The sequence below is a fragment of the Indicator indicator genome, chromosome 1, assembly GCF_027791375.1.
Source record: "Indicator indicator isolate 239-I01 chromosome 1, UM_Iind_1.1, whole genome shotgun sequence".
Lineage (NCBI taxonomy): Eukaryota > Metazoa > Chordata > Aves > Piciformes > Indicatoridae > Indicator > Indicator indicator.
This window is the reverse complement of record NC_072010.1, coordinates 71,056,444-71,071,698: the sequence shown is the minus strand read 5'-3', so window position 1 is coordinate 71,071,698 and position 15,255 is coordinate 71,056,444. Positions and strand designations below refer to the sequence as shown.

At 43.1% G+C, this 15,255-nt stretch overlaps 1 protein-coding gene across 1 annotated transcript; it reads right to left on the bottom strand.

Moving 5' to 3' along the window:
* Positions 1-4,800: 4,800 nt before the first annotated feature.
* LOC128973342 (lysozyme g-like) lies at positions 4,801-9,948 on the bottom strand. The gene is made up of 6 exons (XM_054389636.1): positions 9,932-9,948; positions 8,318-8,392; positions 7,463-7,552; positions 6,050-6,246; positions 5,659-5,797; positions 4,801-5,020 (listed from the first exon to the last, which is right to left on the bottom strand). Exons 2-6 carry the CDS (start codon positions 8,358-8,360, stop codon positions 4,890-4,892), a joined length of 600 nt encoding a protein of 199 aa, XP_054245611.1. The 5' UTR covers positions 8,361-8,392; positions 9,932-9,948; the 3' UTR covers positions 4,801-4,889.
* Between the last annotated feature and the right edge of the window lie 5,307 nt (positions 9,949-15,255).

The window sequence follows — 15,255 nt, the reverse complement described above, 5'->3', positions numbered from 1 at the left end:
GGCAAAGCAGGCTGTTGGGCAAGGGCTCTTTCCTGGTGACATTGCCATGCCAGTGGGCAGCTGGTGTTACCTCTGACTGAGGCACCAGCTCCAGAGGGGTCCTTGGGAACACAGTCTGGCACTTGCCCTGGTAAATATAGAAGTATGCTAAAGGTAAGATTACTGAGGCCATGAATAAACTTGATCAGCTAGGAGATGATCAGCCTATCTTCCATAATGGGCAATCCTTCCTTGTTTCCTGATGGTCTTCTAGGATGACGTCAGTAAGTATGTGGATAAAAGCCAGTGGGCAAAGTGTACTTGGATATTCAAAAAGGATTTTGTGAAGATTCAAAACAGTGTTATCAAAGGAACTTATGACCATGGCTGTGCCACTCAGGAGGCTGTAGAGCACATTCCCAAAGCAAATGGATGGATTCATGGGCAAGAAAGGCATACAAAGGATTGTGTCTCCTGCAGCCCTTGTTAAAGAGCTGGGGATGCTGGTGGCATAACAGGAAAATGGGCAACAGTATTGTCCTTTTTGGCCTGGATGAAATGTGAGGTTTGTGTTTACTAGGAAGAAAACCCCTGGTCCTGAGTGTTCCCAAGACAACCACCAGGGAAGAACCACCAGGCTAGGAACAATCTGCTGGCTAGGAAATCCCAGCCCACTTTTTCAATGAGTAACGAAGCAAAACAAACTCAGTTATTCACCGCTACACTGCTGTGGCATTTCCCTTTGTTTTCTGCATTTCTTTCAGAGAGAGACACACGGACATGTGGCTCAAACTGATCCAACTCCAATGTTCAGAGTCAGTCATCAGAACAACCTATTCCCCCATGTGGTTTATGGCTCTGGCCCATGGGGACTTGGTTTTGGCAGTGGTTTCCTACCACTTCAGTTACTGCTGAAACAGGTTGTTTAACTGCTGCCTCTGGTGGTGTTGATGAAAGCCAGTCACTACAGCCCCAAACCTCAGACAGATCCTTACCTGAGCCATGGAGGGATTGGGCCTTACCACCTGCAGATTAACAAGCTGATTAAAGAGAAGCTTGCCACCTCATATTTGATGTTTATTGTAAGAGCACATTTAAAACCACTTCCCAATACTGACACTGGTTGTAAAATCAAAGCATAGGACAATAACAGAGAAGCATTTTCTTCCCTAACAGTAATTTATTGTCTTTTCAATTTGCTCACTACTGATTCCAATGCAGCGATGATAGCCTGTAAAGGTCCTGAAACAACATGCATTGTGTTGCCCTGTTCTACAGCAGTGTGACATGCAACTACTTTTACGTGTGAATCTTCCTCATTCTTTAAAAGGCTCAGTGAATGTTGTATTGCTTCACTACCCTGAAAGATTTTTGAGGTACCCAACACAAACCTGCTGCCAAATACAACAGTATTTGCCTCAAGGGGAAGGGGAGGACGAGTCATTGCCCTCCTTTCTTTTGCATGTTAGAAAATCATCATTGTCCCCCCTTTCTCTTTTCTAGAAAAGAAAGAAAAAGAAAATCTAATTCCTTGTTTCCTATAGGCTATACCTTCCACCTGAGTTGCAGTCCTCCTGAGCACATTTCTGTTGGTATGACAGACTCAAACACCATAGCTGAGGGTCCCTGACGCTGACTGTTGAATAGTTGAGCAGAGAATTAACTCAAATGCTTCATACCCAGTGCTATGTTAAAGATAAGTTGCCAGATGGGATTTTCCCTCTTCTTTTTTTATTTTTTTCTCCTCTCCCTTTCCCCTGGTATCAACTCCTCTGCTTCCCATTGGAGCACTCAGCCTTTTCTGTGGGATGGTCATGTTCCCACTCAAGCCTTGCTTATGCTTGAGGTCCTCAAGAGTTTTTCACCCGTGTTTACTTTATTTCAGTACTTCAATTCCTAATACGCTTTCACACTTTTTAGCCATTAGTGGAAATGCTTTTATTCCCTATCAGCATGGCCATCATCCATGGTTTGATAGCTCTTGTCCACCATTCATTTTTCAACCACAAATTTGAGAGAAACTGGTGTAGGACAGACTTGTGCAGCTCTTGAAGTGCCTCACAAGTCTGACCACAACCTGCTGATAATCAGTGCTTTTTGTACTTATCTTAAGGCCTTTCATGTATGAGGGCACTTCAGATTGCTGCTGAAAGCCCTATCGAGTTCATGATATGGCACAACTGCAGCTTCTCTCTTGGCCCCTTACCCAGTGAGATAAGGACTTTGGTTGATCTAAGGTGGATTTTCCCTCCCCAGTCAAGCTGCCAGAGCCCTTCTCACAGTTTCTTATTGCTTTGTCATCCCTCAGGTGCTCACAAAGAAATCATTCAATCCCCTCTTCTTTGGTCCCAGCTGTCCTGACATGAATGTTGTGCTAATGAATGTTGGAGACAGCCTTGATGCTGGGCTAGCACTGCTTATCACTAGCCAAATCACTGGTGTGTTATCAACACCTTTCTAGATACCAATACAAAGCACAGCACTATGAGGGCGGCTATGGGGAAAGTTAACTCCACCCCAACCAGACCAAATACACCCCTGTTGCTTTTTTCTAACACCTTGCTTGGTATTAGATTGTTTGCTTTGCAAGGGTTTGTTTTGTTTTGTTTTGTTTTTTTTTTAATGGACCACAGGTCAAAAGGCTGACCAAAAGTATCACCACAGCAGCACTGTGTACACCAGTGCCTTCAAGTAACATGGACAAAGGTGACCAAGAAAAGAGGAAGGGAAAAGCAATCTGAACTCATTGTTTGTCAGGAAAGCTTTTGCTCATATCTTAGGGCAATGTGCCAGTGTTAAACCTTCCTGAATTATTTACTCCTTCCTGCCAATTTATTAAGCACTTACATTTCAACTCACTTTCTGCAGAGATTTTCCTTATTCACTACAAAGTGCTGATACCCTAAAATAATATTTGCAATAAAATATGAAATTGCCATAATCAGGATTTTAAAATAGACTTTAAAAACAAATAATCCTTTGTGGCAATGCTGCACAAGCTAGCAGGCAGATCTGCAGGTTATTGGGTGTTAATAACAGTAGCTTCATGGGTAATGATGCAGAAATAAGACTCATGAGGAACTCACAGATCTGCAGGACTGGCAAAACCAGTAGTCATGACAGCGAGGTTGCTAGTGGCAATTAAGGGCAGCACAAAGACAAGCAAAACCATCTCTACTCTTGTTTGCCCTCCAAACTCAAAAAAACCCCAGCTTTATATATGTAGGCAGCAACAAGATTCCCTGCCCCATTTGGATTTTACACTGCTCTACCAAAATGCATTCAAAGGTTTTACATAAGAGGTTTGTATAACATGGAAGTTTATATAACATAATGCACCAAAGACTTCAACTTATGAATTTTACATAGGCTACTTCAAGTAAAGGGGCTCAAACATGCAATATGTTTCATAAGTTTGTATTACAAAGTAATGACTTTACTAAAATGATCTTCGTATAGTGCAGAATTCACTAAATGACATATCCAATACCTGTGGTTGCTCAACACTGAACTGTTTCCTGTAGTCTTAATGAAAAAGAAACCAGTAACCTTAGAGACATCTCAGAGCTCCCTCTGGTCTCCAGAGATGATAAAATGAGTCTTCTTGCAAGTATTTCAATTGTGCACAGTCCTTGCCATGACAGTAAGCAGATGAGTGACTGGCAAGACAAGGATCACAGTGTTAAAGTTGTTCACTTGCAAAAGCTGTCTTCAAACCAGCTCTCCTCCTGCCTGCATTGACCCTGCCCTGGCAGCCTGGGCATGCCGCACAGCCCCATGATGCTGGGCAGGGACTTCCAGGCACATCACTTCTACATCAGCAGTGGTGGCAGCCTGCAGAAAAGCGCCCTGACACCTCCAAAATGGGCCCCATGAAATTTGAGAAAAAAAAAGGAAAAAAGTGGGATGCAGCATTTATCTTTATTTTCTCTCTTGTTCTCAATAAACCTAAATTTGCAACCAGACCTATCCACACAGAAGAACACTTTCAAACATAGCTTATAAACCCAGAGCTATTCACTCCCAATTAGAAGATGGAATTCCTGGCAAAGGGACAGATGCTGAAGTGCTTTTATACTTGGAGAAAACCCAGCATATAGGTGCCAAATCTAAAGCAGGAAAGGCTGTGGATTTTTTCTTTGTCAACACTGTGGCTGTGATAGAGCTCCTGAGGTGGGTACATATGGGGCCAGCTCCTACTCAGAGGGCTGCTCCCTGATGGAAAGGTGTTTTGCATGCTTGCTATGGAATTTGCAGTACCTTCCCTGTGTGAGGCTGCTTTCACCCTGGAGAGGTCTGCAGCCCCCCCATGAACGTGGGCTTCAGAGCTTGGGAGACTGGGAGAAGCATTTTTAGCGTTGTCCCCCACAAGGATGGCCACAGAAATAATCAGCTAGTGCAGAGATCAAAGGCTTGGCAAGAAGTCTCTTTGCTCTGTAGCAAACACAACTGGGCAGGGGGGAGAATTTAGCTTGGGGGTTTCATTGTCCCATTTCCCATTGGCCAGGGAGAGAGAAGGAAATGGATGGAGGAGGTGGGAAGAGAACAGCCAATGCCAACGGCAACCTGCTTGCTTGCCTGTGCCTGGGGGATGAATGAACAGCCCCAGGTTCAGCTTTGAACAGGAAGAGGCACCTTCCTTACCAGACACTTAAACATTGCTGGACTGTCCCTGTTTGCTTTCCAAGGGCCCTGAAGCTTGTGGTATTATGTTCCTGTGGATCCTCTGGAAGGCAGTGCTGAGCTCACCCATTGATGAGAGGGGAGCTGAGGTTTGCTGGAGTGAGCAAAGTGCTGTTACCACCAGCATCGGTCCTGCCAGGAGACCTGAGGAAGTGCCCTGGGTACTATCATCACTACTGTGCTAGTCTATGCAGAGGACAGGATCGGCAGCGGGACAGGTTTCTGAGCTAGAACCCATGTCTCTTGAAGTACTGGGCTCGGCTAATCACGCTGTTGGCATAGTAGTTGTCTCTACCGCATGGGTCTTCATCATAGACCTGGAGGTTGCCCATTCGTGCATGGTAAGTACAGATTCCCCCTGGAAAGAATCAAGGAATTGTAATGGATTTATAAGTAAGAAATAGAGATTTAACAGTAGCTTTTGTTTGGTTGGTTTCTAACTTAACTTACCCATCTGACACCCATTTCACTTGTAGGATGAACAGAGAAGATAACTTAAGATCTGTTCATGTTCACTAAGCACAATGCCTTTTCTATGGAATTTAAGGAGGTTGTGACCCTCTGTGAGTGCTTGTCACTGAAGTCAAGGGGAAGCCTGCCAAGGCTGTGTCTGACACCTTTGCCCAGATCTGCAATGAGATGCCTCCATGCTGCTGCAGCAGCTCCCAGGTTGGGCTGGTTTTCCACTGTTTCCTACTGCAGCAAAGTTGCTGGGGAGCTTGGCATACCACAACAGTCTCTCTTCTGCAGGCAGAAACATTGAAGTCCTGTGGATAAGCTGGAAGGCTGTCTCAGACCTCCTGACAGTCTATTGTTTGGGGATTACCTCTTTTAAACTAGAAAAGTCCAAGTTGGTTTTGTTTGTTTGTTTTGTTTTGTTTTTCAGATCTAAAATCTGCAGAGTGATGCTCTTTCTTGATTGAAAGTGATACCAAGAGATACACAGCACTCCCATCACTCAGCGTGTCCCTTTCCCGCATACGGCTCATTGCGTACCTCTCAGCTGCCGGTCCCAGGTCCAGGTAGGATGTCTTGCCCGTACATCATTAATTGCAAGAACCAGTACAGTAGAGCCCTGATTTATGTGTTCTTCACTATCCCACAATCCATAAAGGTGTTGTTGCAGCCCGCCAAGCTAGAAAAGGCAAGCAGAGAATGGGTTTGGCTCTGAGCACAATTGTCACTGTAGCTTCACCCTCCTCTTTATACTCTCAGGCTGTGATACACTGAAGTGATCTTATTCAGGACCACACTTAAACACAAACTTTGATGCAGAGGGAATGAGTTTAACTGCTGTCTAGAGCAAATAACAGTCATTTGCTAAGGTAAGACCCTGGATATACACTACATTACTATTCTCTTACTCATACTTATCATCCCAACATACCTGCATCAAGCCGTACCTATGCCGTCCCTGGTCCCAGCCATTGTCCAGGAGCAGGCCAGCACGGCTCTCCTGTGAGATGATGCCAGCAATGAGTGCTGGGTCCAAGCACAACCTTCTGGCTACTCTCTTAATTGGGATCTCATATTTCCTCAGGCGTACAATGTCTGCCTCAGCAGTTCTCCGCACTATGGTATATCCTGTGGTATAGGAAAAGGCAGACAGACTTACACACCCATCCTTGCTTTTCCCTTGAGTGGGTGTATCAAAGGAGTAACTTGAGTTTTGAAGCTACACCAATCTGGGCAGTGCTGCTTGAGGAATGTGCACAGTACTATCAGTTCTGACCATGGACAGAGACCTGCTGTGCCAGCACACAAAGATGACAAAAAAAAAAAAAGAGGGCAGCTTCTCAGGAGGAGGATGATGGAGCACTGGAACAGGCTGCCCAGAGAGGTTGTGGAGTCTCCTTTTCTGGAGACTTTCAAAACCCACCTGGATGCATTCCTGTGTGGACTACCCTAAGTGATCCTGCTTTTGCAGGGGGCTTGGACCCAATGATCTCTTGTGGTCCCTTCCAACATCTAATATACTGTGATACTGTGAGACCATGCATGTGTGGTCCTATTCTGTGGCCACACCAATGGAGTTTTGGCTTTGCAGTCAGAAAAATGAAATTTCGAATTGCATTTTAAAAAAAAATGAGAGATGTGTTACTAGTGACCAACCAAACTGCAGCACTAGCTATGTTTTTAGTCTGTGTATAGAAAGGTGGGGATTTTAAAAACTAATTTGGGAACAATCGAGCAGCTTCATATCCATGCTTGCACACCTGCAGTTAGATGTCTACCCTGGAGGCACCTACATCCAGAGTACATGGCAAAGTCTTCAGATATCTCAGTGGTATGAAGCTAACATAGTCAGCTGTGCAGGGGAAATACAAGATAAGAAAGAGGGAAACAGAAAGGAGTTACCAAAACTGGGTCACCCAGAGATAGGATGGCTACATATAGGATATGATGGCCACCCATAGGATGGACCTGGGACATGCTAGCACTCAGGGTATGGCTCTGTGCATCTCTCCCTTTGATCAGGCAGGCCCCAGGGTTTTGTGAGGAATCTGACTAGCTAAAGTTCTGGATGATGAAGAAGCCATTTTAACTTAAAAGGGCTTGTGCCATTTCCCTTTGGTTAGAAGCTCAAGGTCCTGACTACGGAACCTGAAATTTGTCTTCCCACTTACCACCAGGTCTGGAAGCTTCCCAGCACTTGCCATTTTGGGAGAAGAAAGTGCTGCTTTTTTCCTTTTACCTAATGGAATAGCTGCACCACCTTTAATTTGGCAATAACAGAAGGTAAAGCATCTCTCTGTCAGGTACAAACAGGTTGACAAATCGAGTAATGAATGATACATACCACAGTCTGGGGCTCTTACAGGTGTACAGGAGATTGTGGGGACTTGAAGAGTGCTTATATCGCCATAGCAACTGCTACTCATGGTTGGAGCTGAAAAATCAAATGGAGGTGTTTGAATACAAAAGATCTCAGAGCAATATTGTGCTGCAAATGCATACAAGTCAAGCATGGGAGATTCATCTAGAGCAATAACCCACATCACCTTGTCTTGGCCATGCTTGTATGGTTGCTTCTGGTCTTCATCAGTAATGTCATCAAAGAAAGATAAAGAACATGAATTTGTTCTTTTCTAAGTGGATGAATCTAATGACAGCTTATATTAAAAACATCTGCCAGGTTAGGTCTAAAGGCTTGTGAGTTCTTCCCATTCAGTGCCTTCCAATATCTGGGATTCCTTGAATGATGGCTGGTGGTACCTAAGCACCCCAGCTGAGAGCATCTCCTGCATACCTGCATAACTTGGTGAGGAATTAATTCAGGAGACTCCTTGCCTGGCTAAATCACCCTGCTTCCTCAGTAACTGAGGAATGAATAGCCTCCATCAAACAGCTTGCTGCATTTGTGAGACCACTTCCAAGTAGGCAGAGAGATTGTATAAGGTTAGCTGGGAAAATTAGGAAGTATGTCTACGACTCCCTTTTGTTGTCAGTCCTGTACTCCAGACTGCTGTCTTGAAGGATATGTGGGCAGCAAGCAACTTCACAGGGTAGCTGAGGACCTTTAGCCACACAGGGTTTTAGAGTGTTGCACAGAAAGGGGGCCTCAGACCTGACTGCACAACTCCTCTTTGCAGTCTTTCTGCAAACAGTTCCTTGGCTGCTTTCGACAGCAACCCAAACCCAAACTCCAGCTTACCGACAAGGGCCACAAGGCCAAGTAAGAGCAGTGTGGGGATCATGGTGATGGCTCTCTTCAGCTGCCCCAGGAGACCTGAAAAGACAGTGGTTTGCAAACTATGAAGAAATCAGTGTTGATTTTCAACAGCCCTATAGTAAACTCTGTGTGCCCAAAGCCCCCACCCTGAGACACCAGATGGGAGTGGCATTAGCTGAAGACAAATTGGGGAATGGATGCACCCTCTCTGCAGCATGCTCCCTCACCTCCAGCATGGGATGCAGCTGCCAGCTTCAGACAGTGGTGGGAGACCATCTGCTGCTTATTTCCTTCTTGTTTAGGGGAATCAGGCTTCTGTTGTGGCTGAATGTTATCTTCATTTCATGTGTAACTACACCATTACATTAAGAAGGAAGGGCTGAGCCTGGGGAGCTTGGGAGCAAGGAGGCCCCTGTTGGCAGCCTGAGTCAACAGGAATTATTTTAGTCCCTCTCACTTCACATCACTTGCTCATATGACTCTTGAACACTGGTAGCATGTCTTTGCAATGAGAAGGTAGAGTACCTTTGCTTTAATTAAGTGTTTAAAGTTTAACGTGCTACACAGTGCACACATCTTTTGTCTCTCTGTCCAAATGTGTTTTCAAAAATCAAGCAATATGACCCTTAATTCTCTGCTGAGAACATATAAGGCCACTCCAATAGTTAACTGGTAAAATAATACTTCAGTCTTAAATTTGGTATGCAATAATGGCAGATAATCACTTCAGTAATAAATGCATCTGTTGTGCTTATGAATAAAATTCAAAAATGTCATCAGATAATAGCTATCAACTGCAAAAAACATTGGCTGTACTTGCCTTCTTAGTGAATATATTTAAACCAAGTAGCTTTTTTGGCTAACAAATTTTTTTTCTCCCCAAGAGGGCTTCAAATACAGAACTCATCACAAGTCATCATGCAATGCTATTAACACTTGAAAATACCTTATTGAATTTAATAATATGTGACCTTTTCTCTAGCCTGTATTTCTACTGCAAATCAGACTGCAATGATGCAGAAACACAAATAGTCCACCAGTGGGTGTCACTGGAAAGACTCCCTTTTCCTAAGTGAGCTTATTCAGGTCACCAAATGCCCACTGCCAAAACTGGGTACACACAGTAGCTCTGTTTGAGTTCTAACACTGAGCATTCGCAAGCCCAGATCAATGTAACTTGACCCAATACCTGTGAAATTGATGGCAAATCCACACCGACCCCCATCCAAAGCTACACACTGTAGCTGTTTCCACACACGGGAAACTGACAGATTATAAAGTTTAAATCATCAGCCCGTTTTTTCCCCTTCCCATCACAAAAAATCATCTCAGGCCTTAGGTATAAACAGTGTAGCAATCGATGTTGATAAATCAAAACAAAATCAAGGCTTTTGTCTCTAAATAAATATTCTGAGTGAATTCAAACTCACCTGTCTTCAGTCAGCTTTCCTCTGAGGCAGATCATGACAACTTCTATATATATGTATATGAAAGGGTACCCACTCTATTGGCTTTGGAATGTTAATTCCTACCTAGTGTGATGACATTTGTTTAAAGTACAATAAGTAATATATATTAAGAGCTTAGAATACTTACTATTCCTTTCATCCAAAGATTTGCACAAGCAGTGATTAGTAAGACTTGGGACAACCCTGTGAAAGGAAATAAATACTATTTTTCCTCCATCAATAAGCACAACGATGCACAATAAATGACTTGCAGAAAGCATTGCAGTGAATCAGTGGCAGAGCCAGGCAAAAGTCTGATTCCTGTCTAGTGCTGTCCTTGTTTTGCAGCTGAGATCAGTCTGGACACATTTCTGGATGGATATTTTGATTGTTTCCTCAATGATTTTGGATAGGCAAGCTTTTAATTAAATATCACACTTTCATATGAATTCTAAAAAGGACAATTAAAGAAAAGATCTCACTACTCCATTGCTTACAGCAAACCTAATTCAGGAGGGTGATGTGAATACTTTGAAATCAAAGGCAGTGTTTGAATTTCAGATTTAGGAAGGCAGGATGCTGCAGCTGAAATAAGGAGGAAGACAACTGATGTCTCAGCAGCTGGAGACAGTGGGAGCATACAGAGCTCTGTCTCTGAAAGACTTGCTCCTTGTGACTGAGACACTTTGCGCATATTTCACATGGAGATGGAAAAGCAGTCTGGGAGGCCAGAGCCCTTCAATCCTGTCCCCTTTCCTATATTTTTCTCTTCTGAAGGCCTTGTCCAGCATGTACAAAGGCTGTAAAAGCAAGATTTTCTTACAGTTTTATAGTAGCTTTCCCTTAATTATTTAATACATGACAGACCCATTGATTCCCATTGCTCTCTTTTGGGCTTGAGATGTAGTGGGTAGGAAATACTGTTCTGGCCAAGTACCAAAAACTAGGCTCAAAACCAAGAGATGGGTACTAGTCTGAAAAGCACAGGAAATGGCTGAGTGAGCCATGTCACCTTAAAAATCAATACACACAGACATCATGGGGTTAGGTCCTAAGATAGAATGAAAGAGGGGAGCTTCACTGGAGAACCTAGCTGTGTTGTTACAGGAGGGTTGGGATATGAGTTAAGGCAGGTCCTAAGTATGAAACTCCTTCATTTGAGTGAAACATGGAAGTAATAGACATCTTCCCAAAGATCACAGGGCTAGGCATTCATTCGTCACGTACAGACCTGGTATCTCATTGTGGTAGACTATCACTTAATTCTTTTATCGGGGTTTAACATTTGATACAATGCAAGGTAAGAATCTATACGGTATCTTTGGAAATAACATGCAGAAAATAGGGACAGCACATGTACAATGTGGCTTTAATCACTTCGAAAGAAAACAGTAACTGAAGAAATGTTGGAGGGGAGGAAAGCCATAAGACATGAGCTGGAAAAAGGTTAGAGTACCCCACTTTGATGACAACAAAGTCAGTAGATAGATGCCTTCTATAGTACAAGATGTGTTCTTTCAAGCAGATTAAAATAATTTAGTATTAGCATCCAGTTACATTTTATAAAAACAGTATCACATTAGGAATAATAACTGAACCTGTGTTCATGCTTGTGACTTGGCACCTTTTTTTTGAAGTAGCCTCTGACTCTAGCATTGGCCACTTTCTGATGGTCCTTGAAACAAAGTTTTGAATTTAAATACTGTTTGTCTTTGTAATGTATTTTCTAGCTCCTTTATTACTCATGCAGTCACAGATTTTCTAGGTTTCACAGTACTGTCACGTGAATTCTTAATGCTTGCTCTGCACTGCATTGTTCTTTGTTTACTCATTGAATGGTGGACGTTGTAAGTACAATTACTTTTATTTGTGCTGCTGTGTGCTCTTGGGTCCTTGGGACAGGTTCCTTGTATTCACACAATCTCCAGCATAAGGCCTAATAAGAGGGTATTTTTTCACCAGCATTATGAACGGTCCTTTTCCTTTCTAAAAATCTCTTTCTTCTCACAAAATTTGCCAACTGCCTTTTAGAGTGAATGATGAAGGCAGGCACGTTCTATGTGAACAAGGTCATGCTCACACACACTGAATGGTGCAGAGCTCTTTGCCTGTTCACCTGTCCAAGGCACCACTGTGTAAAAGGGCCCTGTAGAACGTTACAAATCATGATCTTCTGCTCAAATGTCTTTGTGGAGCCAGACCACTGAATTCAGGTGAACCACTTAGTGAGAAACCACTTTATGAGAGCAGGTGGCACCTGTCACTAGAACAGCACACTTTTTCATTTTATGCTAGATATAATTTGGAAAATTATGTCAAGTCAGATATGGTCCATAACCCAACAGAAGGGATGTGATGTCACACAGCTGTGACGCGATGCTACTTTTGGTAGGCTGAAGAGGAGATGAGTTAGAAAACAGCTTTGTGTATATGATTACAGCAGCTCTTTCTAAGTGGATGGACTTCATAGATATCCAGGAATGTGCTGGACTGATATCCCTAAAAAAATATCCCTGGTGGGGATGGAAAGTCAAGGAAAGAGGAAGAATTAACTTATAAAATGATATCTATATCTTCTTAACCAGGAAAGGTTCCTGATATTCGCAGGGGCATTCTGGCAATGAGCTGCAGTCAGTGACCACAGACACAGTTTCCCCTGGGTCTTTCACAGACACTGTTAGTTATACCGAGCTAAAGGGAGTATGGTGTGGGGGGAAGAAAAAAAAAGAAAGAGCTACCTGGCAGAACAGCATTTTCCATTTGCTTCACATCATCTAGAAAGCAGCACACACAAGATTTAAAGCAGGGTTCAATGACACTAGTTCTTTCCTACTCACAGATTTTCACCTTTCTTTTCTTCACGCCAAGTGATCTACCAGGGCGAGGTTCTTCCTCGTTCCACTCAATAGAGATGTGATCAAAATGGAGCGTCAATTTGAAAAGCATTATGCATTGTACATGCTATTCTCCTTCAGGATGCAGGTTACAGCATCACATTTCACTGGGAGGTGAGAATACTATCTAAAATGACCTGGAACGATACCCATACTAATTACTGTCTCTGTTGTGAGTTTCAGCTCTGGTTTCATAACACCAACAGGCAGATGCATTTCTCAGGTTATTCCTTTTGTCTGAGATGTAATTATAGGTGACATCAGGTATTCACAGATTTTATAACTGCTTTATAGGGAAGCTGCCCTTGACAGCTGACACATGCTGGATGCCCACCACTACCTGGCCACTTAAAGATGTATCTGTAGCATCTCAGACAACCCTTCTAGAGCCATCTTTCCCAAGTTTCAAAGGGATACAGGCAGCTTAATAATTACATTTCCATAGATTTTCTTTCATACATCTAGTATACCTGTAAGTAATAGTAGCAAAGGTCTTCAAACTTTTAAGACACAGTGTTCAGAAGTGACCAGGTGCTGAAGGCTCCAATCTTTTATCTTGCCTTTCTGAAGAATGCTGATGAGCACTGAAACAGCATCCCACTCTGCACTCCCGAGCCCTAATGTAGAATAACCAAGACTGGAAGTGTGCATGAGGGAGGAAAGAAGTACTTTCCTTCTGTTCTCTGAAATGAGATTTTGAATTTTACTGTAGGAGAGGTGTTCTAGCAAAGTGGTCACTGGACTGGATCTTACAAGATCTCAGTTCACATCCCAGCTTAAAGACAGGTCATCTAAAGCAAGCAATTTGAAGCTCAGGCCAGGAAAGAGTCCTGCACATGGGTTCGGGACAATTTCAAGCACAAATATAGGCTGAGAGGAAAATTGATTGAAGGCATCCCTGAGAAAAAAGACTTGGGGGGTTTGGTTGATGAGAAGCTCATTGTGAGCTGCAATATGCATTTGCATCCAGGCGAACCATATCCTGGGCTGCATCAAAAGAAATGTGGCCAGCAGGTCAATGGAGATGATTCTGGCCCTCAACTCCACCCCGATGAGATACCACCTGGAGTACCATGGTCAGCTCTGGGGCTCCCAATATAAGAAGGACACGAACCCATTGGAACGAGTCCAGAGGAAGGTCACAAAGATGATCAGTGGGCTGGAGCTCCTCTCTTATGAAGAGAGGATGAGAAGATGGGATTGTTGAGCCTGGAGAAGGCTCAGGGGAGTCCTTATAACAGTCTTCCAGGACTTAGAGGGGGCCTAAAGGAATGCTGGAGAAGGACTTTTTATAAGGGCATGTAGTAATAGGCAAGACGAAATGACATTAAGCTGAAAGAAGGTAGATTTAGATTAGATGAAGGAAGAAGTTCTTCACCATAAGGATGGTGAGGCACTCAAAGAGGTTGCCCATAGAAGCGGTGGATGTCCCCCCCCCGCCAGAAGTGCTCAAAGCTAGGTTGGATGGAGCGTTGAACAACCTTGTCTAGTGGACAGCATCCCTGCTCATGGCAGGTGGGTTGAAAGCAGATAATCTTGGAAGCTCCCAAACCATCCTGTGATTCTGCAATAGCTATTAAGAGCATCTCTGGGTGTCTGAAATTCATGATACAAAGCATTAAGGACTGTCAACACTTTAGAAGTCAAGCAGGAAACAATTTCAGAGTCTTTTCTAGGACAGAACAACTAACAAATGAAATAATTAGCAAGGAGGAAGAAGATCAAGAAAGTAATTAATGTGGGTTTGTGCATTACAATCACTTGATTTGCATACAGTGTCATCCTGGGAAAAGTCCATGGTTACTGGAAATTGTATGGTATGTGAAGCAGGCAAGTTAATTTTTAAACCTATTTTTATAAGAGTCACATGTTGAAATCATAACACCAGGGAGATGATGTCTGAACAGGTTGTTTTCAAAAGGCAGATTCAACAGTGAGCTGATACAGCTACATGGCTCCTGCATCGGTGGAGGTTTATTTCAGACAGATCCAACCATGGTTGTAATAGCTAATTAAAAAAAAAAAAAAAGTAACCTTAGAATATGCACTTCATGGGATCTCTAAAAGCAAGTTTTTCTCAGTGCACATGGGCTTAAAAATTAATCCACCAAATCTGAACAATTTTTGGGGGGGTGATGCTCTGGTCTCTTCTGTATTAATTCATCCAGCAAAATATGTTAAACTGATGAAGATACTGGCATATATTCCCTTTTGCAGCATATGATACAGAACAACCCTCTTCATGGGTATGGATTACAAGAAGCATCCAGGAAACTGGAATGTCCTGGATCACCACAATCGTACTAGACAGGCTTAACGCTGAAGACTCCAAAGCATGATTCAAGAACAAAAGATGAGAGTAGATCTCCAAAGCAGTAATTTGCTCAAATGTGGTACAACCCTCAGGGACAACATCCCCCTTAGAACAGTTCTAAATTATTCTGCTGTAAGAAGTACCTTCTCCACTTCCATTCCTAGAAAGGCTTTCCTTAAATTCTGGAGTGTGACCCTCACTCTCAAGTTGTCATATAAAGCTGTTCTAGAGACAAGACAGATTAATCCACTAACAGAATTCTCA